General features: G+C 38.2%; 2 protein-coding genes across 2 annotated transcripts; both read left to right on the forward strand.

The window, feature by feature from the left end:
* Nucleotides 1–304: 304 nt before the first annotated feature.
* LOC141787827 (uncharacterized) lies at nt 305–6,694 on the forward strand. Its single transcript, XM_074666508.1, has 11 exons — nt 305–319; nt 2,497–2,710; nt 3,772–3,956; nt 4,047–4,262; nt 4,604–4,694; nt 4,779–5,015; nt 5,423–5,544; nt 5,652–5,891; nt 6,064–6,225; nt 6,367–6,456; nt 6,542–6,694. Exons 1-11 carry the CDS (start codon nt 305–307, stop codon nt 6,692–6,694), a joined length of 1,725 nt encoding a protein of 574 aa, XP_074522609.1.
* A 680-nt stretch (nt 6,695–7,374) lies between these two features.
* Nucleotides 7,375–22,840, forward strand: pir (pirin). Its single transcript, XM_074667331.1, has 10 exons — nt 7,375–7,509; nt 9,066–9,186; nt 9,266–9,358; nt 13,616–13,696; nt 16,207–16,413; nt 17,564–17,648; nt 19,740–19,784; nt 21,758–21,840; nt 22,053–22,119; nt 22,226–22,840. Exons 2-10 carry the CDS (start codon nt 9,094–9,096, stop codon nt 22,342–22,344), a joined length of 873 nt encoding a protein of 290 aa, XP_074523432.1. The 5' UTR covers nt 7,375–7,509; nt 9,066–9,093; the 3' UTR covers nt 22,345–22,840.
* Nucleotides 22,841–23,109: the final 269 nt, after the last annotated feature.

Here is a 23,109-nt window from a genome sequence, read left to right on the forward strand (position 1 = left end):
TCGACTGATGAGTTGAAATAATAACTGACACAACATAGTTAAGATTAGTGATGGTTTTCTTCATACACAGCACCCTGTACTGTATCAAAAGCTCAAACATGTCACAACATGTCAGACAATCATTTTTTCCTCTCTGCTCTGGACACTTCCTCTATCTTTGCTAGTTTACAGCCAAATACTTTCATGAAGCCCCACAATCCTGATCAGAGAGAAGAGGAAGTGAATACTGTTTGTTTCATGTCACATAAGATGTGGGAACTACTGAAATAAAATTACTTCCTCTGCTTCAGTGAGTTACTATAAAATGAAGATTAACCCTGTGAGTAACCCGCTGACTATAGACAACAATCCAACATCAAAAGTGAATTACCCCTAAAGAAAAGTGTCCTTTATACCTGTCAAATCAATGAAGGAATCAGCAGTGATTTAATAAATAATATTTATGAGGGTTGGGACAGAGACATAAAGAATTTAAAGGCCAAAACAAAATGGAATGAATGTTTACAGCTTACATACAAAGTCACAACAAATGAAAATATTAGATTAATTCAATATAAGTTAATGACAAGAGTATATTATAGCAGGGACAGAATTCATAAATTTGACTCATCTTCCCCTCCCACTTGCTTAAAGTGCGGTAGAAGTGACTCCCTCATCCATCCCTTTTGGTATTGTAAAAAAGTACAGAAGACATGGTTGGATATTGAGAAATGGCTTCCTAATATTTGTAAACAGAAATTTATATTTACACCAGAAACATGCTATTTCAAAATGTGATAAAATTTAATTACCCTTAGGGATGGCAATTAATATTTTCTTCACTAGTTTACAAGAAATTGCTGTTACAAAAGTGGAAAAATAACGAAGCTCCAAGTGTAGACAAATGGAAAATCATAATGAAGTACTACTTGAGTATTGAGAACACTTTGTCAGAGGACAAAAATAAACAAATGCAGTTTGACTCCGTGTGGAGACATATTTTTGAAGCTTTGTAAACAATTTAGCTATATTAGCTAAAAATTTAGCCCAATACCACCTATTGTCTATATATACGATATATGTATCAATATATATTTATATATTTTTTTTCTTTTCTCTCTCTTTTGTTTCCAACAGTTGTACGAGCACAAGAACAAAAGAACCACCAGAAATATAATTGTGTGTGTGTGAATGAGTGATTAAGTTTGTTTTATATTTTTTGTTATTTCAATGTGAGTATGTTGATTTTTATTTTTGTTTTTTGTTTTTTGTTTTGTGTTAGGTGTCTTGTCTTCTTTGTGATGTTGTCTTGTGTCCTTTTTATTATTATTATTTTTTATTTAAAAAGGGGAAAGAAATAAGAATAAAAATGGGCAATATTTTTGTTGATAAGCAAATGGAATGCGCATTGACTAACTTTGTTTCCCCTCTGACCGAGGGGAGGAGCTTCATTGTTGTTTTTGTTCTCAAATAACGTGTACAATCCTTAAAATGTGAAATAAAAAATAATAATTTAAAAAAAAAAAAAAAAAAGCGAACTACCCCTTTAATACAGGATATGAACACTGCTTTGCATGCTATCAATGCAGTAAGATCACTTTTGGCTCCAATTAGGCCATTTCCCAATAAAACAGTGTAGATTATATTTTCATATCTACATTTAACTGGCCATGCAGCTTAACACGTAAACCGAAACTCGAGTTAACAACTAGTGTGATAAATCTGTGAGAAGCTAAAATCTACATATTAACATAACCTGTATATTACACGTAATGATGTGTTACACATGCAAAAAGTTAATTATGTAGGGGATTTTTTTGTACAATGACTCGCCTTATGGAGTCTTTTGTTCAAGCTACATGGGTCTCAGTCTTGATTCTAAGCTAACCATCTCCTGGCTGTAGACTCATATCAATCAGATAGACAAAGACACCTTTTGGCTTAAACACAAACAATTTTCATGAGCTGGAAAAAAAACAAAACAAAACAAAAACAAGATAAAAGGTCAGAAAGTTGGTGTTAAGATTTCTTATTTACAGTTTTAATGCTTTGATGTGTTGTGTTTCTAAATTTATTCACCCACACTCAGTGTAGCTATTTCCAGCTTTCTCTGTTGAGCCAGTGAAGTCCAGCTAAATCTGTACAGCCCCAGGTGGATTGGGTTACATGAGAGGCACACACACACACACACACACCCCACTGTCACAAAGTTTTAGGTCTAGCACATGCTGTAGAGCTGGGACATCGACCACTTTTGCGACATCTCTAAGGTGGATGTGTGCCTATGATCCAAACTAAAGGTACAGTGATGCACTTCATGATGTGTTTGTCCGATTTATTTTTCTTATTTTATCAAATGAAGCAGAGCCAGAAAGCTTTTTGACCTCTGCTCTGCATTTCACTTGGCTTTAATGTTCCTGAAGTCAGAATTCATGTTTCAGGCTTGTTTTTTTTCTTATGTTTAAGATATTACACTGTTCTGTTTTTCCTTTTTGTTTTGGTTGTTGTGTGTTTCAGATGGTGGTACTTGATGTGTTGATAATCGGGGCTGGCCCTCATGCCCTGACTCTGGCTAGTTTGCTATCAAATCCCAACCCAAATCCAAACTCACACCCTTATTCAGACCTACCCGTCCCCTCCTGCTGCCCTCTGAGGCCCCAGATGGACCCAGAAACATCCACTGACAAACATTTAATCCTGAATGGAAAGAAGAAGAGGAGGCACATAACTGGTACAGTATGCTCAATACAGCTGAAATGAATAGAGGGGAGGAAAAGAAACATAATTTGGACTGCCTGTTAAAATGTAGTAGAATCAAAAAGCATTATTTAGCCTTTAAAATAGCTGGCAATATAGCCAGTTGTGTTTTTCAAGGATGTAGACTACATTTCCCATCAGCACCATCATCCACATATAATAGAAATACAGAAATTCTCTTTAATTTTTCTTTGCATTTCAGGTAACTTTTAGCAGGTGGCACATAATGATCTCATTAACTGTTGCACGTTGATGGCGAAACATTGTGAACTCTAATTTCTTAACGCTAGTTTTCAAAATGGGATTTAAAGAGTGGCTTTCAAACTTAACGTTGTTTGTCCTAGCCCTGGTGTCATTATTTCTACTTCAGCATCCAAGTCGATGTCGATGTAAATATGTTAAAAGTTTACCTACTCTGTCTTCAAAGACTGGTGCACAATTCACATCATTAACTTTAATTTCTATTCAAAGATATTTTCTTTATACAAGACAAAGCTCTGGTTGTAAACATTGATATAACAGAAACCAAATATGCTTTTGCTAATCTAACTCTAGTATCAGCCATGAGAACAAAAGAATATGTACATTTTTATTCATCCAAGCAAAAAAGCAAGGAATTTAACACCAGAGCTCCAAATTTAACTACTTTTGTTGTCTAAGCTGACCAAACTTTTTTTCATAAGAACAAGATGGCCCCGCAGATGGTCACCTTGGTACTTCACACTTTTTTGTGAGTTTTTGTTGCTCTCTGCTCTTCTTCCTTGGTCACTCACACCAGAGAGGAGCAACAAAATCATTACTCTGCCATAAAACTATACTACTTTCTCATTTATTACCTCAACCTATTGTCTGTTCTTCTCCTTACACTTTTTTTAACTTATATTTAAATAGCTGAAAATGTCTATGCTGTTTTAAAGTTATCTGACCAGACTCTCAGTTTTAACTTCCTGTGTCATGTCAAAGCTTTTGCTTTGTGTGTGTCCAATGTGGCCTCATGATTCAGTTTTTATGTGTTTACGTCATTGGTTTCTGCAGCCCTGAAGCTGGAGGAACAATTAGCAAACACAAACATATCAGAGGAGGTTGTTTCGCCCCTGCTGAGTCTCAGAGTGGTAGATTCCTATGGTGAGTGGACGACTTTGTGGGAGAGCCAGTTCACAGCTCTGAACATCCCTCACCTGCGCTCACACACTCTGGTGCACTCGGACCCTCTTAATAAGGTAAAAGCACACATAGGTTCTCAAGTAGAAACAAAGAAGAAAATTCAACAAAATAACTTAAAAATAATCACGTGTTCATTCTCTGCACAGACAGCTCTGCAGGAGTTTGTTTTGAAGTGCAAACGGTCCTCTGAGCTTCACAGTCTCCCGGACCAGGTTTATATTCTGGATGAGAATGCGTTTTTCAACGACATGAGGCTCGGCAAAAAGGAGAAGAAACGCTTAAACATCACCTCAACACTGAGGAAGAGTTTATCCTTCAGTCTGCCTGGAACCAAACTGAGTGTGGATTTCTTCAAGGATCAGGTCAGACACAGCATGTTAGTTTATGGAGCATGCAGGATCTGTTTCATGTAACATGAATTTCAACACTGAAACCTTAAAACACTCTTTTAACAGTGCAGTGCCTGATGTTTCAATTGCTGGGGGTTTTCTAAGAGCACACTGTTGAGAAAACTGCACTAAGCAATCTTTATCCTATTGTGATACCTCAAAAAGAACACTTGACATAAAACTGAGTACTCATGGCTCCTTTTTAAAGAATTTTTCTGATGTAGTCAGGTCAAAAGGCAAGAAATCTCCCATGTACTTTTGCAAGAACACTCAAGTTAGACCCTGTCTGAGCTTCTGAGTGGATGAATCTGCAGGTGGAGAGATACAACTTGGATAAAGTGCTGCTGAAGGGAACAGTGGAGCACATCACACCTGTGACTGAGGACGAAACAAAGATGGAAGAAGGTGATGACTGGATAAAGGAGCAGGAAACTGAAGCAAAGGACACCAGAGAGACTGAAAGGGAGCAAAATCGTGCAAAGAAGAGAGTTAAGTATTTTCAAGTTCAACTTCAGGAAGGCATCATCCTGAAGGCTCACAACGTCATCATGGCAACAGGTCCAACCCGGGCTCAGATGGCAAACATCCCTTCATGGGTGACAAACATTGGAGAGAGCTACCCAGAGGAGAGGATACAACACACTGTGCATCTGATGCACCACCTTGCAAAATGTGGACAAGAGTGTAAAGATGCAGATGATCTGAGACAGGCTTCGAAAAATCCAGGTGAGTCTGATTTCTTCTGAGAAATATTTCTGTCTGGATAGTGACTATTTTGAGGCTACTAGTTTTCCAGTTTAATAGCTGTTTCTTTAGTCTGATTATCTTATTATCCTCCTGTGGGCTTTCCCTTCTTTATTCAGCTTTGTAGGATTTCCAAGCAACACATTTTTTTTTCTTTTTGTTGGCCTTTTATACCACAGCTTTTGGAGATTCACTGACACTTATGGGCTTTAAAAACCTACATAGTGACCTTAGTAATTCCTCACATGCATTTCACAGCAAAGTTGTCAGAATATCAAAAAATACTTTGTATTTTCTAAGATTTATTGATTGCCTATTTGATCCCTTTTGTTGCTGCAACATTTTCCTTTAAAACTTCTGTGTCCTCATGTGTCTAACATTGTGTGTAGTGTGTGAGGCAGGGCAGAGAGTAATGGTAGTTGGTGGGGGTCTGACCAGCGCTCATGTCATCTCACTTGCCCTGCAGCAGGGTGCCAGCCATGTGACATGGGTCATGAGGAAGCACCTCCAGGTCTAGTGACAGTGTGAAACTGCATGTGGACCAAACATAAAGAATTGCAGCAGACACACCGGTCTGTCTGACTCCAGCACAAGTCAACCAACGTCTTTCTTCTACAGTTAAAACAGTTCGATGTTGGTGATGTGGAGGGCCTGGTGGGTCGATACTCTCATGTTGAGCACGGCATAAAGATGGACGGTCAGGCTTATCTGAGACAGTTCTACAATGAACGAAGTCTCCGCAAACGGCTGATTATGATCCGCCAGGCGAGGAAAGGAGGAGCCGTCACTCCAGAGGCCTACATGCACCTCCAGCCATTTATCCTGAGTGGACAGGTTGACATAAAGACATACTGTCAGGTAACAGACCATGCTAGGACAAATTTACCTAATCTCCACAGGATTTGAAAAAATAAAAACAATTGGTTAAAGTCATTTACACTCTAAAAGTTCTGGGTACTCTTGGTAGAAAAGCAGCTTATAAAAATTAGGTTTGAGATTAAACTTTCCTAAATCTCATGAATCTGAGCAGGTGAGTGAAGCCAGCTGGTGCTACAGGAGTCAGGCCTGGAGTCTTTCACTCAGCACTGGGGATCACTGGACTGGAGATATGATCTGGCTTGCTACAGGCTGCAAGCTTGATGTCCAACAGGACCCCCTGCTCACTGAGGTGATGAAGGAGTTCCCTATTCAGGTAAATGAACCACATTTTTTTGTTTTATTTAAAAGGAATCCTACAATTACTTAGATGTATTATTAGACTCATAGTGCTACCTGTTCTATGAAATAAAACATCATACATTTATACAACATGTTCCTATGGCCCCCACTTAAGGCAATTGATGGCTGGCCATGCATATCAGAAAGTCTACGGTGGTCAGACAATTGTCCTCTCTACCTGATGGGACAATACACTGCTCTACAGGTGAGTCTTCTCAGGTATTTTGGATCTGGAAATTCTGACCTTCAAATTCAGCCAATGTGCCCATTTCCTTTTTCATCATGTTTAGATTGGACCTCATGCGGTAAACTTGGCAGGTGGACAAGCTGCCAGCATGAGAATCGCCAAGGACATCATACGTCGTCAGAACCAGGAGGAACTAGAAGAGAAATGTAAAACTGATGAATATATTCAACAGATGAAAGGCTTATTATGGCTGTGACATTGCACTGAGTCTAGAAAATAAAAAGTCAGCAATCATATGCAGTAAAACAAAGGAACTTTTTTAAAATTTATTTTGACCACACAAAATAAAAGAATGAACAAAAACAACCTACAGAAACTGAGAAAACTTTTTGCAAAAATGCAGTTTTGCAAACAGTACAAAAATGGATAAATAAATAACATAAAATAAAAATATTTCCACCCCTGCTCCATTACTGGATAATAAATAACAATCCTCTCAGCTTCCTTTCTATTTGAACCAACATATACTGTATTTTTCGATACAATTATTTTTTGCTTTTTGTTTTTACATGGTGCTAAATAAGTGATTTAAATTGGACATTATTAACATCAGATTTATTCTGAATCTATTACCTTTTTATCCGCTTGTCAATATATACCTATGTTACTTGAGTGTATAAGTAATTATTCACCCAACACACAATCTGATAACTTGCTTAACATAACCTTAAACGTGATTTTGATTTGTTCAGTCATGGGATTTTGTTTATTGAATATACTTTTTCACTCATGAGTTTTTTTTTGTTTGTTTGTTTGTTTTTTGTAAGAATAAATTCATTTTTCATCTTTATTTCTCAAAATCAATGGTTGAAGCCAGCGTGCTTTTTCTAATTTTACTTCCGGCAACACACAGTGACGCCTTTAGCCACGCCCCCTTTATAACTTCCGTATTTGTGATCTTACCAGAAGAGAGCTGCTGTCAACGAAACACCTGCCATTCAAAAGTAAAAAGGGGAAAGCCGAGAAGAAGCGTGAGAATTGTGTTTGGTGCTCGCTGTTTTCCCCTTTCAGGTAGGTGGGACTGTTTTTCCTACGTTCAGCTGACGAAAGCGCGCACGCAACTTGTTAAAGATCATTCTCCAGTTCACATAAACATCATATGTAATAACGGGAAATCCAGGGTACAAGTAGTCTACAGAATAAGCAGATGATCAACTTTTGATTTACAAAAAAAGTAGACCAGACGCTGCTTAAGCATGTGATCCAAGTAATGTCTGATTCATGCGTTACTGATGGGGAGGGGCTGATATGACACATAAACACATGAAGTGACTCTGAAATTAATGTGGCTGAAATTAGAGTACAAACCACTACCAGCAGCTGCACTGCGATCAGCTGATCACCATTTGACACTTTGTCTCAGTATCAGCTGTGAAGCACCTGTTTCTCTGTGGAGGAGTATTTGATAAAAGGGGAAAATCCTCCATTGCGCAATGTTTGTTTTGTCATGTCATGTTAAGTTTCAGTATTTGATCCCAAAATATCCCTCACTGTCAGCCCAATTTAGACACGTTTTGTGTGATACTTCCTCCAATCATAGGAGCAACTTACTGTATTTAGTCTCAAAACCTCTCTCTTTTTGTTTTTCTTATGCCACCGAGGTCCTTTCAGGTCATTGGATACCTGCTCCTTGGCACACCTTTAAAAAGAAAGACAAAGATCGGCTACTATTGTGTCTTGAGCCGTTGCCAGGTTGTGCCTCATATGTCCTTGTAGTTTGCACCAGATGTCGACAGAGGCTGGAGTGCAATATGACAACTTGTGAATGTTTCATCCTGTCCCTATAGTGTTTACCTGCTTTTCACATCCTAAGAACTAAGGATCTTTAGGTCTCAAAAACATAAAGTAATCGAGAAAGTAACTGAACAGCCAATAAAGATGGTACATAGCCCTCCTAAATAATAAGTCTATAATCGTCATGTTTACCAGTGGGCCAAAGTTGACAGCATTAGTTATTTTGTACTGCCTTCCTCAAACTACTTGTTAAAGGTCAAATTTTAAAAGATGTCATGTGGCCCTGTAGTCCCCTCAAAATTACCCAAAAACTCAAAAAGTGACCAACTGATCTTGATGAAATTTTCAGGAAATCAGGAAAGCATTCTTTATCATTGTGAGATAGGGCCGTTTTCACCATATGTGTATATAACTCTACAATAAATGGTTGGGTTTCTTTGTGAAACAATACAAGACAAGGTCACAATTAATTTCTGACAGATGTAACAGTACGATCCAGATCCTGGCAATATTCGGGATACTAAGATGCAGAATATGAAATATGTACTGGGTCATCATAATTTTCAATACTGTCAGGTAACAAATTATTTTAAAAACCTGCAACTAACACCAAATTGTAGCAGACAGTCTACTGAAAGGGAGTATAACATGAAAGTAGGACTAAAGTGTTGCATGAATCACAAAATACTTGGCAGAGGGCGGTGCTCTCTGAGTGCTTTTCTAGTTTAGTCTTGAGAAGGAAATGTAAACAGGTCTCATTAGACCAAGCAGTTGTAGTTGTAGTTTTTATTTTATCACAAGCTACAGTGTGTGCATGTATGTTTTATTTTTAGTCCTTACAGTGAAAAGTGTCCCAGCAGGATGAATGTGAGGAAAGTTGAAAGAACAGTTTTGAGTGTGGAACAGTCCGAGGGAGTTGGTGCTCGGGTGCGCAGGAGCATTGGGAGGCGGGAGGTGAGTTTCTTAACATGTCCGTGTAGTTTATCTGTCAACCTTTAAATTAAAAGATTGAGTGGTATTGTGATATTTACAGCTGAAAAACCTGGATCCTTTCCTGATGTTGGATGAGTTTAGAGTGAGCAAACCGGCAGGCTTTCCAGACCATCCTCACAGAGGATTTGAGACGGTAAGTAGTTTGAGGCTTAAGGTTTTCTTGCCTGTTCAGCAGAAGTATCACTCAATGGTCAGCAAAAAAACAAAACAAAACACAAAAAACCCTCAAAAAGCAAACACCTCTTTTCCTTGACACTTTATAATGTACCCTGACAAACAGTTCAGGCCCTTTTATACTCATTACATTTCTGCCCAAAGTTATTTCTCTTATTTACCAAAGCTATGACATCTGGTTTTGCAAAAGAACCCAAAATAAACAGTCTTTTAATCGGTCAAGTAACCTGAAAATCCCCAGAGGCTATGAGTGTATAAACCACACTATAATCAACTGTTTAAAAAGAAAGAATTCAAAGCACCACATTCAATTTAAAACCACTTTTCAGAATGACAAATAACCACACAAACAAAGCAGATAACCACACTTGAAAAAAACAAACAAAAATAAAACAAGGAACTAATGTAGAAAATACAAACTTTTATTGCTGAGACTCGATTATCCAAACATTTGTACATATCAACTTAATCTGCAGATTTGAAACTTATTTTAGGTGAGCTCAGGGTCACAGGGTAGAGGCAAACTGTAGCAGCAGAGGCTTTGCATAACAATGAAAGGATAGAAAACGTATGTAAAGCTGCTTTCCTACCTTAGCTGATAAAACCAGTGCTTCTTTTACTTCTAAAATGTGCACAAAGACTTCCTACGCACATCTATGAAAGGTCAGAAAAGTACGACCCCTTTGTCTTTCAAACAACGTCCTATTTTTTAATAAATACAGTTTCACCAAACAGCAGAATCGACAGTCTGATTTCCTGAGGAGTGAAATTCTTGCTTTGATCACTAGAGGGTGACAACGGGACAGTGTACTGACACTAAGCGCTATGCACTGCAACAACTTGTGGTTTATAAATAAAAAGAGTCCCATACAGATAACAAGATCCGTCACACCTCTGCTTTTTGTTGATGTAATTCTTGCTGTTTTATCTCAGAAAGTTTTGTTCAGTTGAATAAACGCTGACAACTTGTGAAATTACCCTGTGTTGAAAGAGTGGAATTGGCCTGGCCTCTGCTGTGTTTTTGCAGAACAATCTTTGGTTTGTGGTTTTTCGTTTTCTAAGAATTTGAAATTGATAAATTGTGTCTCAGGCAAAGTTGGACTCCTTTATCAAACCAGAGCTGCTGACACTTTAATATGTTTGCTGTCCAACTTTATTACTGACTGAAGGTCTAACACTCATACATAACCCTAAAAATGTGGTCGTCCCCTGGAGCACAAACATAGACAAAAGTAAGCTGTATTTCACAAAACCAAGCAAGAAGCAAACCCTCTTGTCTCCTGATGAAGATCTCCCCCTTGAGTGGGTTTCAACAATGCGTCTCTGCTGTGTCTCTATTTATCATAGCTTTAAAACAGTAGACATGGCTTAACCCAAAAACCTCAACAGAACCCACAGATTCCCTTGAATCCTTTTCCCAGTAATTTGTTCCCTTTTTGTTGAATATGTTGCAATTGAGTTGTTGCTGAAATTAGAAGACAAATAATGACTCTATGATAAGATTAATGACTAGAAACAGTTACTTAAATTTAAATGTTTGTTTTTGTTTTTAAGCACTTTTTTCTTTCAATTCTGTTTTTAAACTGACAAAATTAAAAATAGGAATATCCTAGTGTTAGTGTGATTAACACAAGTCAGTTATAAACTGGAAAAAGATGCAGTAGTTTCAGCAAAATCCTTCACACAGGTCAAAATCTGTATCATCTGAACTTTTTGTTATTGATTTCTTCAACAAACCCCATTTTTGAACCTTCAGTTTTTCTTCAAATGACTAAGTCACTTTATTTTGTGAATGTAGAAGTGTAGAAAAACATCCAGACAAACTTGCAGGTTCACATCGGTTTGAGTGGGAACCTTCACTTTTTTTGTTTCAGGCCCTGCTTTCCATCATTCTCACACCACATATGTCAAGAAACTCACTACAGGCAGCTCTGATAAAGCCACTGTATCTTACCTCCTGGCACAGAGATCCAACAAAGGCGGTAACTTTGTTGTGAGAATACAAGAGAGAATGTATCAGATAACAAACCATAAGTTTCTCTCTGCAGTTACAGGAGATAAAAAATAAAAGACCCATGAGGAGGGTGTATATCAGGCTTATGTTTACCGACAGAGCGCATGATTCTGTTAGTAAAAGATAAAGTTGCAGCATTCACATAATGTGAAACTACATATGTTAGTGTTTTTTTAAACATTGTTCACCTGGCATGAACTTACTCTGTCTTTCACCCTGTGTTATCTAAAGAAACTAAAAACCATTTAGTTAAATGTTGTTTTCACGGTGTCTGCTGTAGTTCTGAGAAAACCACGAGAATATCTGAGAAAGTAACTCCACATCTTCAACCAGTGTATCAGTGTTTAGCTCTTCATTGCTTATTAAAGGGGCTGTGAGGAGTTTGAAAGGGATCTTGAAAAAGTCTGCCCTCTAGATATAAGCCTGGGTGTAATCCACACTTTAAAATGAGATTATCGCTGCCAATATTGCTGGTTACAGTTTATTTTAAATTGCTACTTCATAGATTACAGTTTGGGTCGACCAGGACCAGATTGATTTACAGCACGTCTAGGTGTCTATGGCAACACCACACTGGCTGACATAGTGAGAAGAGATGAAACACAGAGATCTGTGTTTTTCTCTGCAGAAAATGATTTCTATGACTAATTTTGTAGTGATGGTGGACACTGGAGCCTAACTGTCAGACAGAAAAAGGACAGAAGAGCAGAACAAGGAAAATGGGAGAGTGATACAGCCCAAGCTAAAGGCTAGTTAGCCTTTATCTTGGGCTGTATCACTCTATAACACAGGAGCTTAACTGTTTGTAATAATGTTCATTCCAACCCACAGTCAGCAGTTATTCTGCAGTGGTCTGTTCAAACTTGAGAGTCTATCAACAAAATAAAGAATGAGGTTACGTTCGCCCTGCTTGGTAGATGACTGGCAGGACATAACCAGGATTTACTAACGTTACACATTACAGACATGTGTAAGAGCACCGGGCCGCCAGCTGTGCTTAATTCAAATGGCTGCTTACAACTACTTACAAACTGACAGTGTTTACTTGATGTCATGTTAGCCTTAAGACATGTCGGAGCACGGGGCTGACGATGTCGCTAACACATAGCCGGTTGTCACGTTTCAAACTGTAGCGCTGTGTAACTGTACTGTTAGGTCCCTTACCTTGGAGCGTTGTATTCAGTAAAAAGTTGTCTTGAACAAAGAAAATTTGTTCTGATCTTCATTTGATTCCAAAACAAACACACACCTCATTAAAAGTAATTTACAACAGTGTGCAGAAACGCTGGGCCACAAGGTGGCGAGGGAGTGCAATTCAAACAGATCCTCCTCATAGCATCTTTAAAGACCTGGAGTTTGCAACTTGTTGTGACACAGTTGGAAATTTATTGATGCTTCATTATCAACGCCAAAGATTCCTGTTAATGTTAGCCTGAATTTGCTGTGATGATTAACAGCACACTGAAGACAAAGAGTCTTTCTTAACATTTTCTACAGCAAACACTCAGGGTGATACATTTAGAGGTGATACAGTGAGAACTTTTACCCTTCAAAGGCAACTTACTACACAAGTCTTGTTCCTTGTTGTGTGCCTTTATGTTTTATCTCTGTGCAATTGTATCAGAAGCAGGTGACTGGGAAACCAGCAGGTGAATGGATGTTAAGCTGCAGGTTGTTCTTTTTACAATCAAACTTAAAAAAAAACCCCCAGATACTGTCCTTAGATTGCCAGACATTCTTTGCGGTGTATTTAACTTGGCAGATTCAAGTTCGATCTCCCGGTGTGGGTGGACAGGACTAGGCTACACTCCCAGCATGCCTTTCAGCAGGTGTGTTTGCTCACACTCACATGACTTTTAAAGCCCCACAGCTGTGGAGACAGATCACAGGCAGCGCACTGCAGGGCTTCCAGACTTCCTCCCTAAGACAGATGTTCACCTTTGAACCCTTGACCCTGAGCTCAGCCTTGTCTTCCTGTCCAGTCTGACCACTGGGGTGGTGGAGCCGGTGCACACGTGCTCACAGATCATAGTGTTGAAGTACACACTCACTGCCTTATTTAACATTATGTTTTACTTTTCTCAAACATAAATAGATCAATGGAACATTGGTAATAAAGTTGAAAAAATTGAATTAAAAAGGAAAAACAACTAAGTGAAATGAATGTACAAAAGCTGCTAACAGGTGTTTTTCCCTGAACAGGTAACATATGTTTTAGAGGGGGTCACAGCTCATGAAGACTTCTGTGGCCATTCAGGACGTCTCAAACCTGGGGATCTGCAGGTACTGCATCATTTCTTCCTGTCTGTGTGTGTTTTTCTTTCTTTCTTTTTTTTTTTTTGACATGCTTTTATAATCGTCATTAAATTAGTCATAAAGATGTGTACCTTATATGCAGCTAGCTTTGATTTTGACACATACTTGTAGCAAAAGATAACAAATAACCCTAAACAAAGCTGAAAAGCTCTTTTATCTTTCTTTAATTTGTTTAAAAATGGATCAAAAAAGGCATTTATCCACTTAGCTTAAGGTGATGTGTTTACAAATGGACTCACTTGGCTTTTTCTTCCCCTCTCCATCTTTATTGCATCTACCGGTTGATGTCGCTCATGAACAATTAGGTGCAACATGTATACTTTTCCTGAAAATCAAAAACCTTATAACTTGTTATGTTATAAGTAAGGATAAGCATAAGTGAGGTTATTAGTAATAAGTAATGTCTTATTTTTTTTAACAAAGGAGTGGATGCTATTGTTCAAGCTTGGCTAAGCTAAGCTAACTGTGGACATTTGATTTTTATGAACTGTTAAACACAAGAGTGGTTTCTATTTTCTCATCTAGTTAAAGCAAGCAAAAGAGATAAACAAGTATTTTTACTTCAGTGTCCAACTATTTTATTCACTTTGCCTCCTGTGCTATGGCTAAACAACTTGAAACATGTTTTATTTTTTACACAGTACAAAGTTTTAACCCAACAGTCTACTCTAGGAATAGTAACAGCGGTAGGTTTTAGTCAAGTCATTAACTAGAATGAGAAACATTCAGACCACTTGTTATTAAAACAAAAACTACATGAGCAAATACCCACAAACACATTACACATGCATGATAATGTTGTGAACTTTCACTAAATGGACATAATGGCCTGTGGGTTTTTTTAATCTGTTTTTAAAGTTACATTCACTCACGCACAAACTGGGACTGTGCTGACTCAGCCTTCATCTGCAGCAGAGGTTCAGTCAATTAAGCTGAATTTGCTCTAAACCACCATGTGCACCCTCTGCAGGCCCAGACGTCATGTTGGTCCTCTGGGAAAAACTCAAACACAGCCTCAGATTAAAGCAGGGTTTCATTATTAGAGGAAGTGGTGGAGAAAGCACGACCGAAGAGGGAAGGCCTGAGAATATTTTCAGCTGATGGTTGAAATAATTCTGCATCTGTTTGTGTCCACCAATGAAAAAGAGAAAATAATTTAAAGCAGTTTTTTTTATTTGAAAAACATCTTGAAGCCCAGTATTAAATTTGGATTAACTTTATGATATTCAAAGCTATTATCAAAATTCTTCAGGAGATCAAGTGCTGTCTTCTCATCGTTTCAACCAGCACTGATTTTGTCTCTTTTTAGGGGTTTTTGAGTTCAGCCTTCTCCGGCCTTCTGCACGTTTTTTTATCCAGTGGATCCGTGACAGTAAATTTCCAAAACACAGCCATAAAAGAAACCAAACAGCACAATGAATGGTCACTGATGAATAATTATCAGTATCCAGCTGCAATAAAGCAAAAGCTGGTGAGTAGAAATTTCCAGCTGGCTTCAAGTGCTGGTAAAAGCCAAACTTTATTTCATCCATCTGAATATTCCCGTCATCCATCAATGTTCAACAGGAATAACTTTGTACCTAGATTCTTAACAGGTGTTTCACTGATTAACCAGCTGATGATATAAGCATATGAACTCAGTGACGTTAAATAAGAAAGAATTGAACATCCACCCCCTTATGATGTATTTAACATACTAACATATTCTATTAATGATACTACAACAACAACATAAACATTAACACAAGCTTTATTAATGAATTAATTTTCAGAAAAAGTTACAAAGTGCTTTACAGAATAAAAACGAGCATGAATAAGAAAATAAAAGAGAAGTAGAAGAGAAATGTGAAGAGGAGAAGAAGAAAATACGACAGTATATAAAAAGCTATAAAATAAATAAATAAAATACACCACCAAATAAAGTAAAGGAAAACGTTTGAAAAATGAAAGCCAAAAGACATTAAAAAACAATTTAGATAACAAAAGAGAGGATTTAAGATCCCAACTAATTCTAAGAAAGATGTGAACATTTGCAACAGGTATGAGGCAATCTGCTCCTTACCTGTTCAGCATGTCGACTACTTTGAACCAAAAGAAAAAAAAGTTTTAAGAGCAGAAGATTTTGTTTTAAAGTCATGTCAGATTGGAGTAATCTTCTAATATATAACTGAGCGTTTACTAGAAAAGCTGTTCCCATGCCTGTAAGCATGAGTTGATTAAGAGCTCACAAACATCTCCATGACAGAAACAAGTAAGCTCAGGTTGGACATTTTTCTAGACTTGGCCAAAAATGGGAAACAATGAAAGTTTTTGTGTGGATTTTGCCAAGATTATCCTGATTGAATGCCAAAATGGCAAACACAACAAATACAGACATCAGTGAGCACAATCTGTATGTATGAATAGTTTTGACAATGATCTTTTTTTTTTTTTTTTTTTTTTTTGATATATCCAAAATCTGTGTCCTTGTCCGCTAGTGGATGACAGCAGGACGGGGAGTGGTCCATGCTGAGATGCCCGTATCAGAGGAGCCGGTGGTGGGCTTACAGCTTTGGGTGAACCTGCCAAGCCGAGACAAGATGATTGAACCAGCGTACCAAGAGCTAAAGGGCTCTGAAATCCCCAAACCCAGCCAAGGAGGAGTCACAGTCACTGTGATCTCTGGAGAGGCTTTAGGAGCAAAGGTGTAAATCCTTTTTGTTTTTGTGTGCACTATTTTGTGATCCTATAATGTCAGATGAGTCCGAAGAAAGCAGCCAGATGCAGCCTGGTGTTTATTTCCTGGTGGCTGTTGATCTCATGTTGATTGTGCTTATGCAGGATGCTTGAAGAAAACAGAAAATCAACAAACAATGAATTAATTTTGTATGGGCCTGAGTGTTTGCGTGTGTTGGAGAGAAAGAGAAACAGAGAGGGAAATTGCCTTTCAACCAAGATATTTGATCACAGTGTGCTTTGGGAGAATCTGTTAGAAAAGAGGAAACAAATGAGCCGACATGTGAGGGATGCCTGAGTGTGTGTGTGTACCGTTACCGCTTTTATTACACTCGCGAACATGAGAGGAAGTTGACGTGCAGAGTAAAGTGAGCACTGACGATGAACAAAGGCCATTGTGAGGTTGTGTCTGAAGAGGAAATCTGCCAAATGTGGTTTTAATTGTGTGTGTGTGTTTTACAATGTACAGGGTTACTGCAGGGCAAGCAAGCGTGTGATGTGACACACTGATGTAGCAGTCTGGCATTTCAACCTTAAACCCTGAGGTTTAACGGTTCATTTAACTCTTCTTGTTCTTTATTGTTCAAACTGCTTAACTTGTGAAAAAGACTGGAGAAAAAGTTCCAATTTGTTTCAGATTTTATGCCCAGAATCTGCATCACCCATCTAATGGATTTTCCCTTAGCCTGTGCTGCACCCTGTAGTCAACACCCTTCCCCCAAGTTTCACAAAATTAGGCCAGTATTTTTCCATAATCCTGCTTCCTGGTAGATGAAAAAAAGCACCAAGAACATCTCTGTTGTTGGAGGTAATAATACTTATTGCTGTGTGATGTGTATGTATTACTTTATTTGACAACGTTAACACTTTTTTGAAATGTGTTTTCAGCCACAAATGTAAAATCTGCTGTTCCTACATCATATCTTTCCCTGGAAAAACCATTACAAGAATGGTATTATCAGGCCATATTTCAGGATTATTTGGGTGTATTACTTGGTGTTCACAGTCTCAGTGCTCATGGGTCCATCATTAGAAACATAGGACGCTGAAAGCTACTGGCGTCACAGGTTTCACAGCTCCATTAATGTGTTTTTTCTTTTGCACACATTTTTTTTTCAGTCAAAGGTTTACACAAGGACACCAACATTGTACCTGGACTTCAGACTGCAGGCGGGGGCCCTACATGTACAGCCAGTCCCCTCAGGTAAGAGAGTTACATTTGTGAGCACAACTGTCTTCGATACATGATAAATGGTATTTTGATATTCTTGTCTTCCTGACCTCTCAAAGTGCTTTCACACTGTTCATCTCATTCACCCATCATTAGCACACACACACTGATGGCAGAGGACCACCACTACAGGTCAATCCCATTCATACACATGCACACCCTGCTGAACCACAACAGGAGTAGTTTGAGCTTTAGCATTAGATTAATGGTGAAATCAGGTTGTATTTCAGGACACTTGCTCAAGGACACTTTGGCATGTGACTGCAGGAGCTGGGATTAAACCCCCAACCTTCTAGTTGAGAGACAACTGGCCACCACTAAGCCCCAATCTTTGTTAACAAAAATCATCTCTCTGGTCTGTAAGGAAACTTATAGTAAAGAGTCTAGAGGTAATCTTTAGTTCATCTGATGATCAATAATCTCTCATCTTTGTTTTTTTTTTTTTAATTCTCTTTCTGAAGGCATATGAGGCAGAAAGTGTACCAAAAAACTTGATATTTTGTCTTTTTGCACAAAAATTGAAGTCCATACAAGAAATTATTAGGGACACGCCAACAGAGGTAACAATGGATACAAACACAATGGGGAAGACTTTTTTCCTTTATGTTATCAGTCTGTGCATGAACTTCCATATTGGTTCTTTGAATATTTCTTTCCTGTATATATATTTCCAGGTCAGATCTAGTTAAATTATTCTATTTCTTATATTCTTTTTGTAATTTTTGCCCTATTCTCTTTCTTTTGTTCTGTCTTGTAATTCTGTGAATTTCCCAGATATGGGAAAAATAAAGGGTTATCTTGTCAAGAGTTTGAGAGGATATATACTTTATCTTAAAAGAAAAAGCACTTTTTTACAATCATTTCATGAAAAGAGGTAGAAAATATTGTATTCTAACTTTATGGGTCAGGGTGTAGCTTGAATTTAAAAAAAAAAAAAAAACGTTTTTCTGGTCTTGTGAGGGAATGACGCTCATGTTGCTGCTGAAAACAGTACACATTTTTACTTTTAAAGCACAAGAAATTACACTCCTGAAAAAAACTCTTAAGACCAAAGGAGAAACTGCAAGAACTTGATTTTTGCACAAGTGGATCATAAGCAGGTTGTAGGTAGAGCCCGACGTGATCTTAAACTCTGTAAAATCTGGTACTTTTTTCTCAAGTCTTAGGAATATAGAATAGTTATAAACTTGTACCATGTGTGCCAACGGTGCCTGTGTTTTAGTACTGAATGTTATCATGTAGTTTTCACCTGGCACAAAGGTGCATGCTGTTCAAAACTTGATGCTGGTGCATGCTGTTCAAATTTAGATATTAAGTGTAATCCACTTAAAATTATGCTGGATCCTATTACATCAGGCTCACACTTGTATTGGGATCAAAGCTGCACGTTAACTGGAAAAGAAATGTGAGAAAACGCTGTCAGCAGAATTAACAGTTCAAGCAGAGACACATCAGGGCTCATAAACCTGGTAAAGCTGTTCAGACACAACAAGACAAACTCCACAAGCTCTGTTTTGCTTCTATAAACCTCAGATATGACACTCAGGGTTTCAGCCATTGTCATGAATTCCAACACACACATCACGTTTTCATCTGTGAAGTTTTGGATAAAAAATCAAATTAACTAAAGTGAGATTTTATTTACATGGGCATGTTTATTTGATTTGATGAACAAAAATCTCTGTGTTGTTTACTCTGTAAACCCACAGCACAAAATGAGCTCAGCACAGTCACAACTAACATGACTCAAATAAGGAAGATTTTTCCCAGTGTGCCTTTATTTATTTGAGGCGAGTAAACAAGATTGAAGCATGTAAACCGGTGGCACACACTGCAATGCTTGTAGCCTGAGCTAGCTCATTATTTTAAGCTAGCTCTTCTTTTGATGGTGCTCTGAGAGCCATCAAATCAATGACAAACACACAAGGCAATACAGCATGCAGACGAGCAACTGTTTTCCATTAAGACAGTCAGTTTCTGTTTTGTGCAGAGGTTACAATAGTTCATCAGTTCATGTATTACACACATTCTGTATACTTACTGTGATATGTCTGCATTTGACAGGATGGACTGCATTCATCTACACACTATCAGGATCCATCCATGTAGGTGAGTCCAGGCCCACTGTACACATATTTATGTGACCTTTGCTACAAGAAATTACATATTCCTTCTTTTCTCTTCTTTTAATACTGAGAAAAAAATATATTCTTTAAGCTCTTTATTTATACATGTGTGTTCTTCTCAGCTTGTTTAATCATCTCCTACCTTCCCTTGCCTTCTCCCTGCTGTTACATCTACGTTACAAAAATGTGTGTGATCTCAGTCCAGTATTAACTTCCCTTCAACCTTCAGCCAAGACGCCCATGTGTTTCCCTTTAAAGCTTGATAGATTCTTGTACTGTCCTTTAAATACAGTTCCTTTACACTTGTGGCCACTTCAGTTCAGCGGAAATTCACCCAGCATTGAGGGAAGAATTATCGGGCTACTGTTTCTAATATATGACCCACTCAGAGTCTGGAATCCTATCAGTAACTCAACTGACAAGTTGTAACTACGCCCGGTTGTAAGAGCTGAAACCATAAAATGATACATTTCCTGCTTTTTGGATGATACCGTGTGATCAGGGAGTTCCCCTCACATGAGAGCAAACAATCTGAAATGGTTAACTTGTTTCCAGTTGCGTTGATGCTTGTTCAAACCTGCTGTTTTCATTTAGGATTTCCCTTTTTCAACTTTTTTTCTCTAAAATATCAACATGACTTCATTGCCCTCCATCGTTACACAGCAGGTTTTAGTCTGGCTGTAATTGCAGGCAGATGCTTTGATGACATGAGAGAAAGATTGTGGCTGCTAAGATTGAACAAGTTATTTGACTTTAAAGATTGAGACACTACATGAAGTTGGCACAGTCACAGCAGCTGGCTGGGATGATGAGTGAAGCGTCAGTACTATAAGTGTTGGATAACAAAGTACTATTTCAGGTCAAAAGACTGAAACATTTGCTGCATGGAAGTATTCTTAAACAAACAGAAAAATATCTGTTTGCGGTGCTTGTGAAGCTCAGGTGATGTGAGATGGAACAAAACAACACTTCCAATTTAGTTGTGCATCTCAAAAGCCGTCACTCTGATCAGAACTAAAAGGTTTCCCTGGAGTCAGAATGAAAAAAGCCTCCGTGCCATTAGAAACCTTTCAGCATCCTCTTCTTCAATCATTCATCACAGCTAAAAAATATAACCTGTCTTAGCATGCTTGTCTGTGCATCATGTCCTTGCATCCTTAAGCAGCTATCTCTATCAAGAAGAGCAACACTTAACTTTTAGAGCAGGTCCTGGCTTTAGTCTTTGATTTATTGTGAAGACAGAAATGGCAATAATCCACTAACTAGCAGGTGCTGGGTTGCAGTAAAAAAGAGAAAGTGTCTCTTTTAAGTAGACTAATTGATGACCAGCCAAGTAGTCCTCTGGCACTCCACGTCTAAAGCAGCATAACTAGGGGAGGGTCCAATTCAAGCCTGAGCCAGCCTTAACTACAAGCTTTAGATCTACACTTAGAAGTGGAGAGAGTGTGTGCCTCCTCAAACTTTACTGGTTATTTCTTGAAAAAAGGGACTGATCACTGAAGACTCAACCTCCCATACTTCTTCTGGTGACTTGAGGTTCCCTACCCAGGCCTGCATTCACTGCCCATAAGCACAGTAACAGTAACTGGAAAACATGAACTGATGGTACTCAGCTATTGAGTTGGTTTTTGAAAAAGAGGGTTTAAAATGTAGTCTTGACGACAAAGGTAAGGAATGATCTCTGTTTGTGTGTTTACATGTTCTGCAGATTATTGACCAGCTGCAGAGTCTCGAGATGTACTTGAGCAACCTGATATGAGTGAATTTCAACAGTTCAGCCCAATAATTCATATAAGCATTAGATGTTTTCACTCAGCTTCATCCAGTCCTTCTGCAAGCTACAGTGAAAGAAAACTAAAGCTGGTTGAAGCTAAGATTCAATCAGACATTTGCTCATGGGTTCAAAATGTGGACTTAATTAAAAACAAAGAAAACTTGTGAGTTGTCTTGTTTCAGGTCTGGATGAGGAGCAGCAGAAGATAGAGCCTCACCACACTGCGGTGTTTGGAGATGGAGACTGTGTCAAGTTTGAAAACAAGGTGAGACTTTCATTCATTGTTGGATTACAATTTTTTTTAGTGTTCGAAAATTATTCAACATGTTTTCACTTCAACTGATTGATACCAGTGCTTTCACTGGCTCCAGATTTTGGACCTTGCTGCTCTAGTTTGAGAAAGTAAAATGAAAAGGCAAGAATCACTTCACTTCACACAGACAAAGATAACAGCACTTTCTCCTACTTTGTCATCAGGACTCGGAAGTTTCCCATTTCGTGCTGATTGCTGGAGAACCAATCAAAGAGCCCGTAGCACATCATGGTACATGCCACTTTGTCCTCTTGGTTCCCAGATGGATTTCAAAGGTTTCAGGACTCAATAAAAGTGGAGTTTGATTTTTTATTTTTATTTTGTGTCTGTCTCTCAGGTCCCTTTGTGATGAATACAGAAGAGGAGATCAAACGGGCTATCAGGGACTACAGGACTGGCACAAATGGCTTTGAAAGGGCTGTAAACTGGAGGTCTAAGATTCGAGATTCACTCTGAACATGTTCAATTGTATAAATATAGAAGATGCAGTCACACAGATATTTGTTTTCTTATAGCTACATTCAAATAGAAATCTTGGGTATTTATTCCGAGGGTACGGGCTGTGTATGTGTTTTTATAGGACATGTAGTACTTTCCATCTGTTCTATGTTTGAGTGCTTTGTGGAAACTTGCCTGTTTTGCCGTGGAGCGCCTTACCTCCCTCTCCCTTGAAAAATATAGATATTAGGAAACATGCTCTTACTGCTCTCCACACCCCTTGTTAATTTAAGCTTTATTACACTTCCCCTCCTTTGTTTGTACACTGTAGAAACACTGTTATGGAGAGCTGAAGCCGTGTTGATGCACATGTTTCTGTCATGAAGAACATATTCTAGTTGAGTGTCAACAGAAATATCTTTTTTTACGTATAGTGACACTCATTTTGATGGGTTTTATATGAACTATATTTATTCAGCTAAAGTAAAATCAAAGGAACCTCTTTCCAGCTAACCAAAAGATCCTAAATAAATCACTCTGCTGTGATGAAAAACAATATTTTTGCTCATTTGTAATCATTAAAAACATCTTTCTGCTGTCAGAAAAGATGCCAAAGCTACTGGCTCTCATTTGTGTAAAAAATCATGGAAATTATTCACATATTTTTTTCCTACTGAGTATCATTATTTTCTCAGATCTTAAATCAAATGTGCCTGGACAGGCAAGTGGGTGGGGTGCTGGTGGGACAGGGGTGGTGCTGGCATCTTATTTCCCCTCACACTT

The sequence above is a fragment of the Halichoeres trimaculatus genome, unplaced genomic scaffold, assembly GCF_033239565.1.
Source record: "Halichoeres trimaculatus isolate MK-OKI-2021-1 unplaced genomic scaffold, fHalTri1.1 fHalTri1_scaffold_3, whole genome shotgun sequence".
Taxonomy (NCBI): domain Eukaryota; kingdom Metazoa; phylum Chordata; class Actinopteri; order Labriformes; family Labridae; genus Halichoeres; species Halichoeres trimaculatus.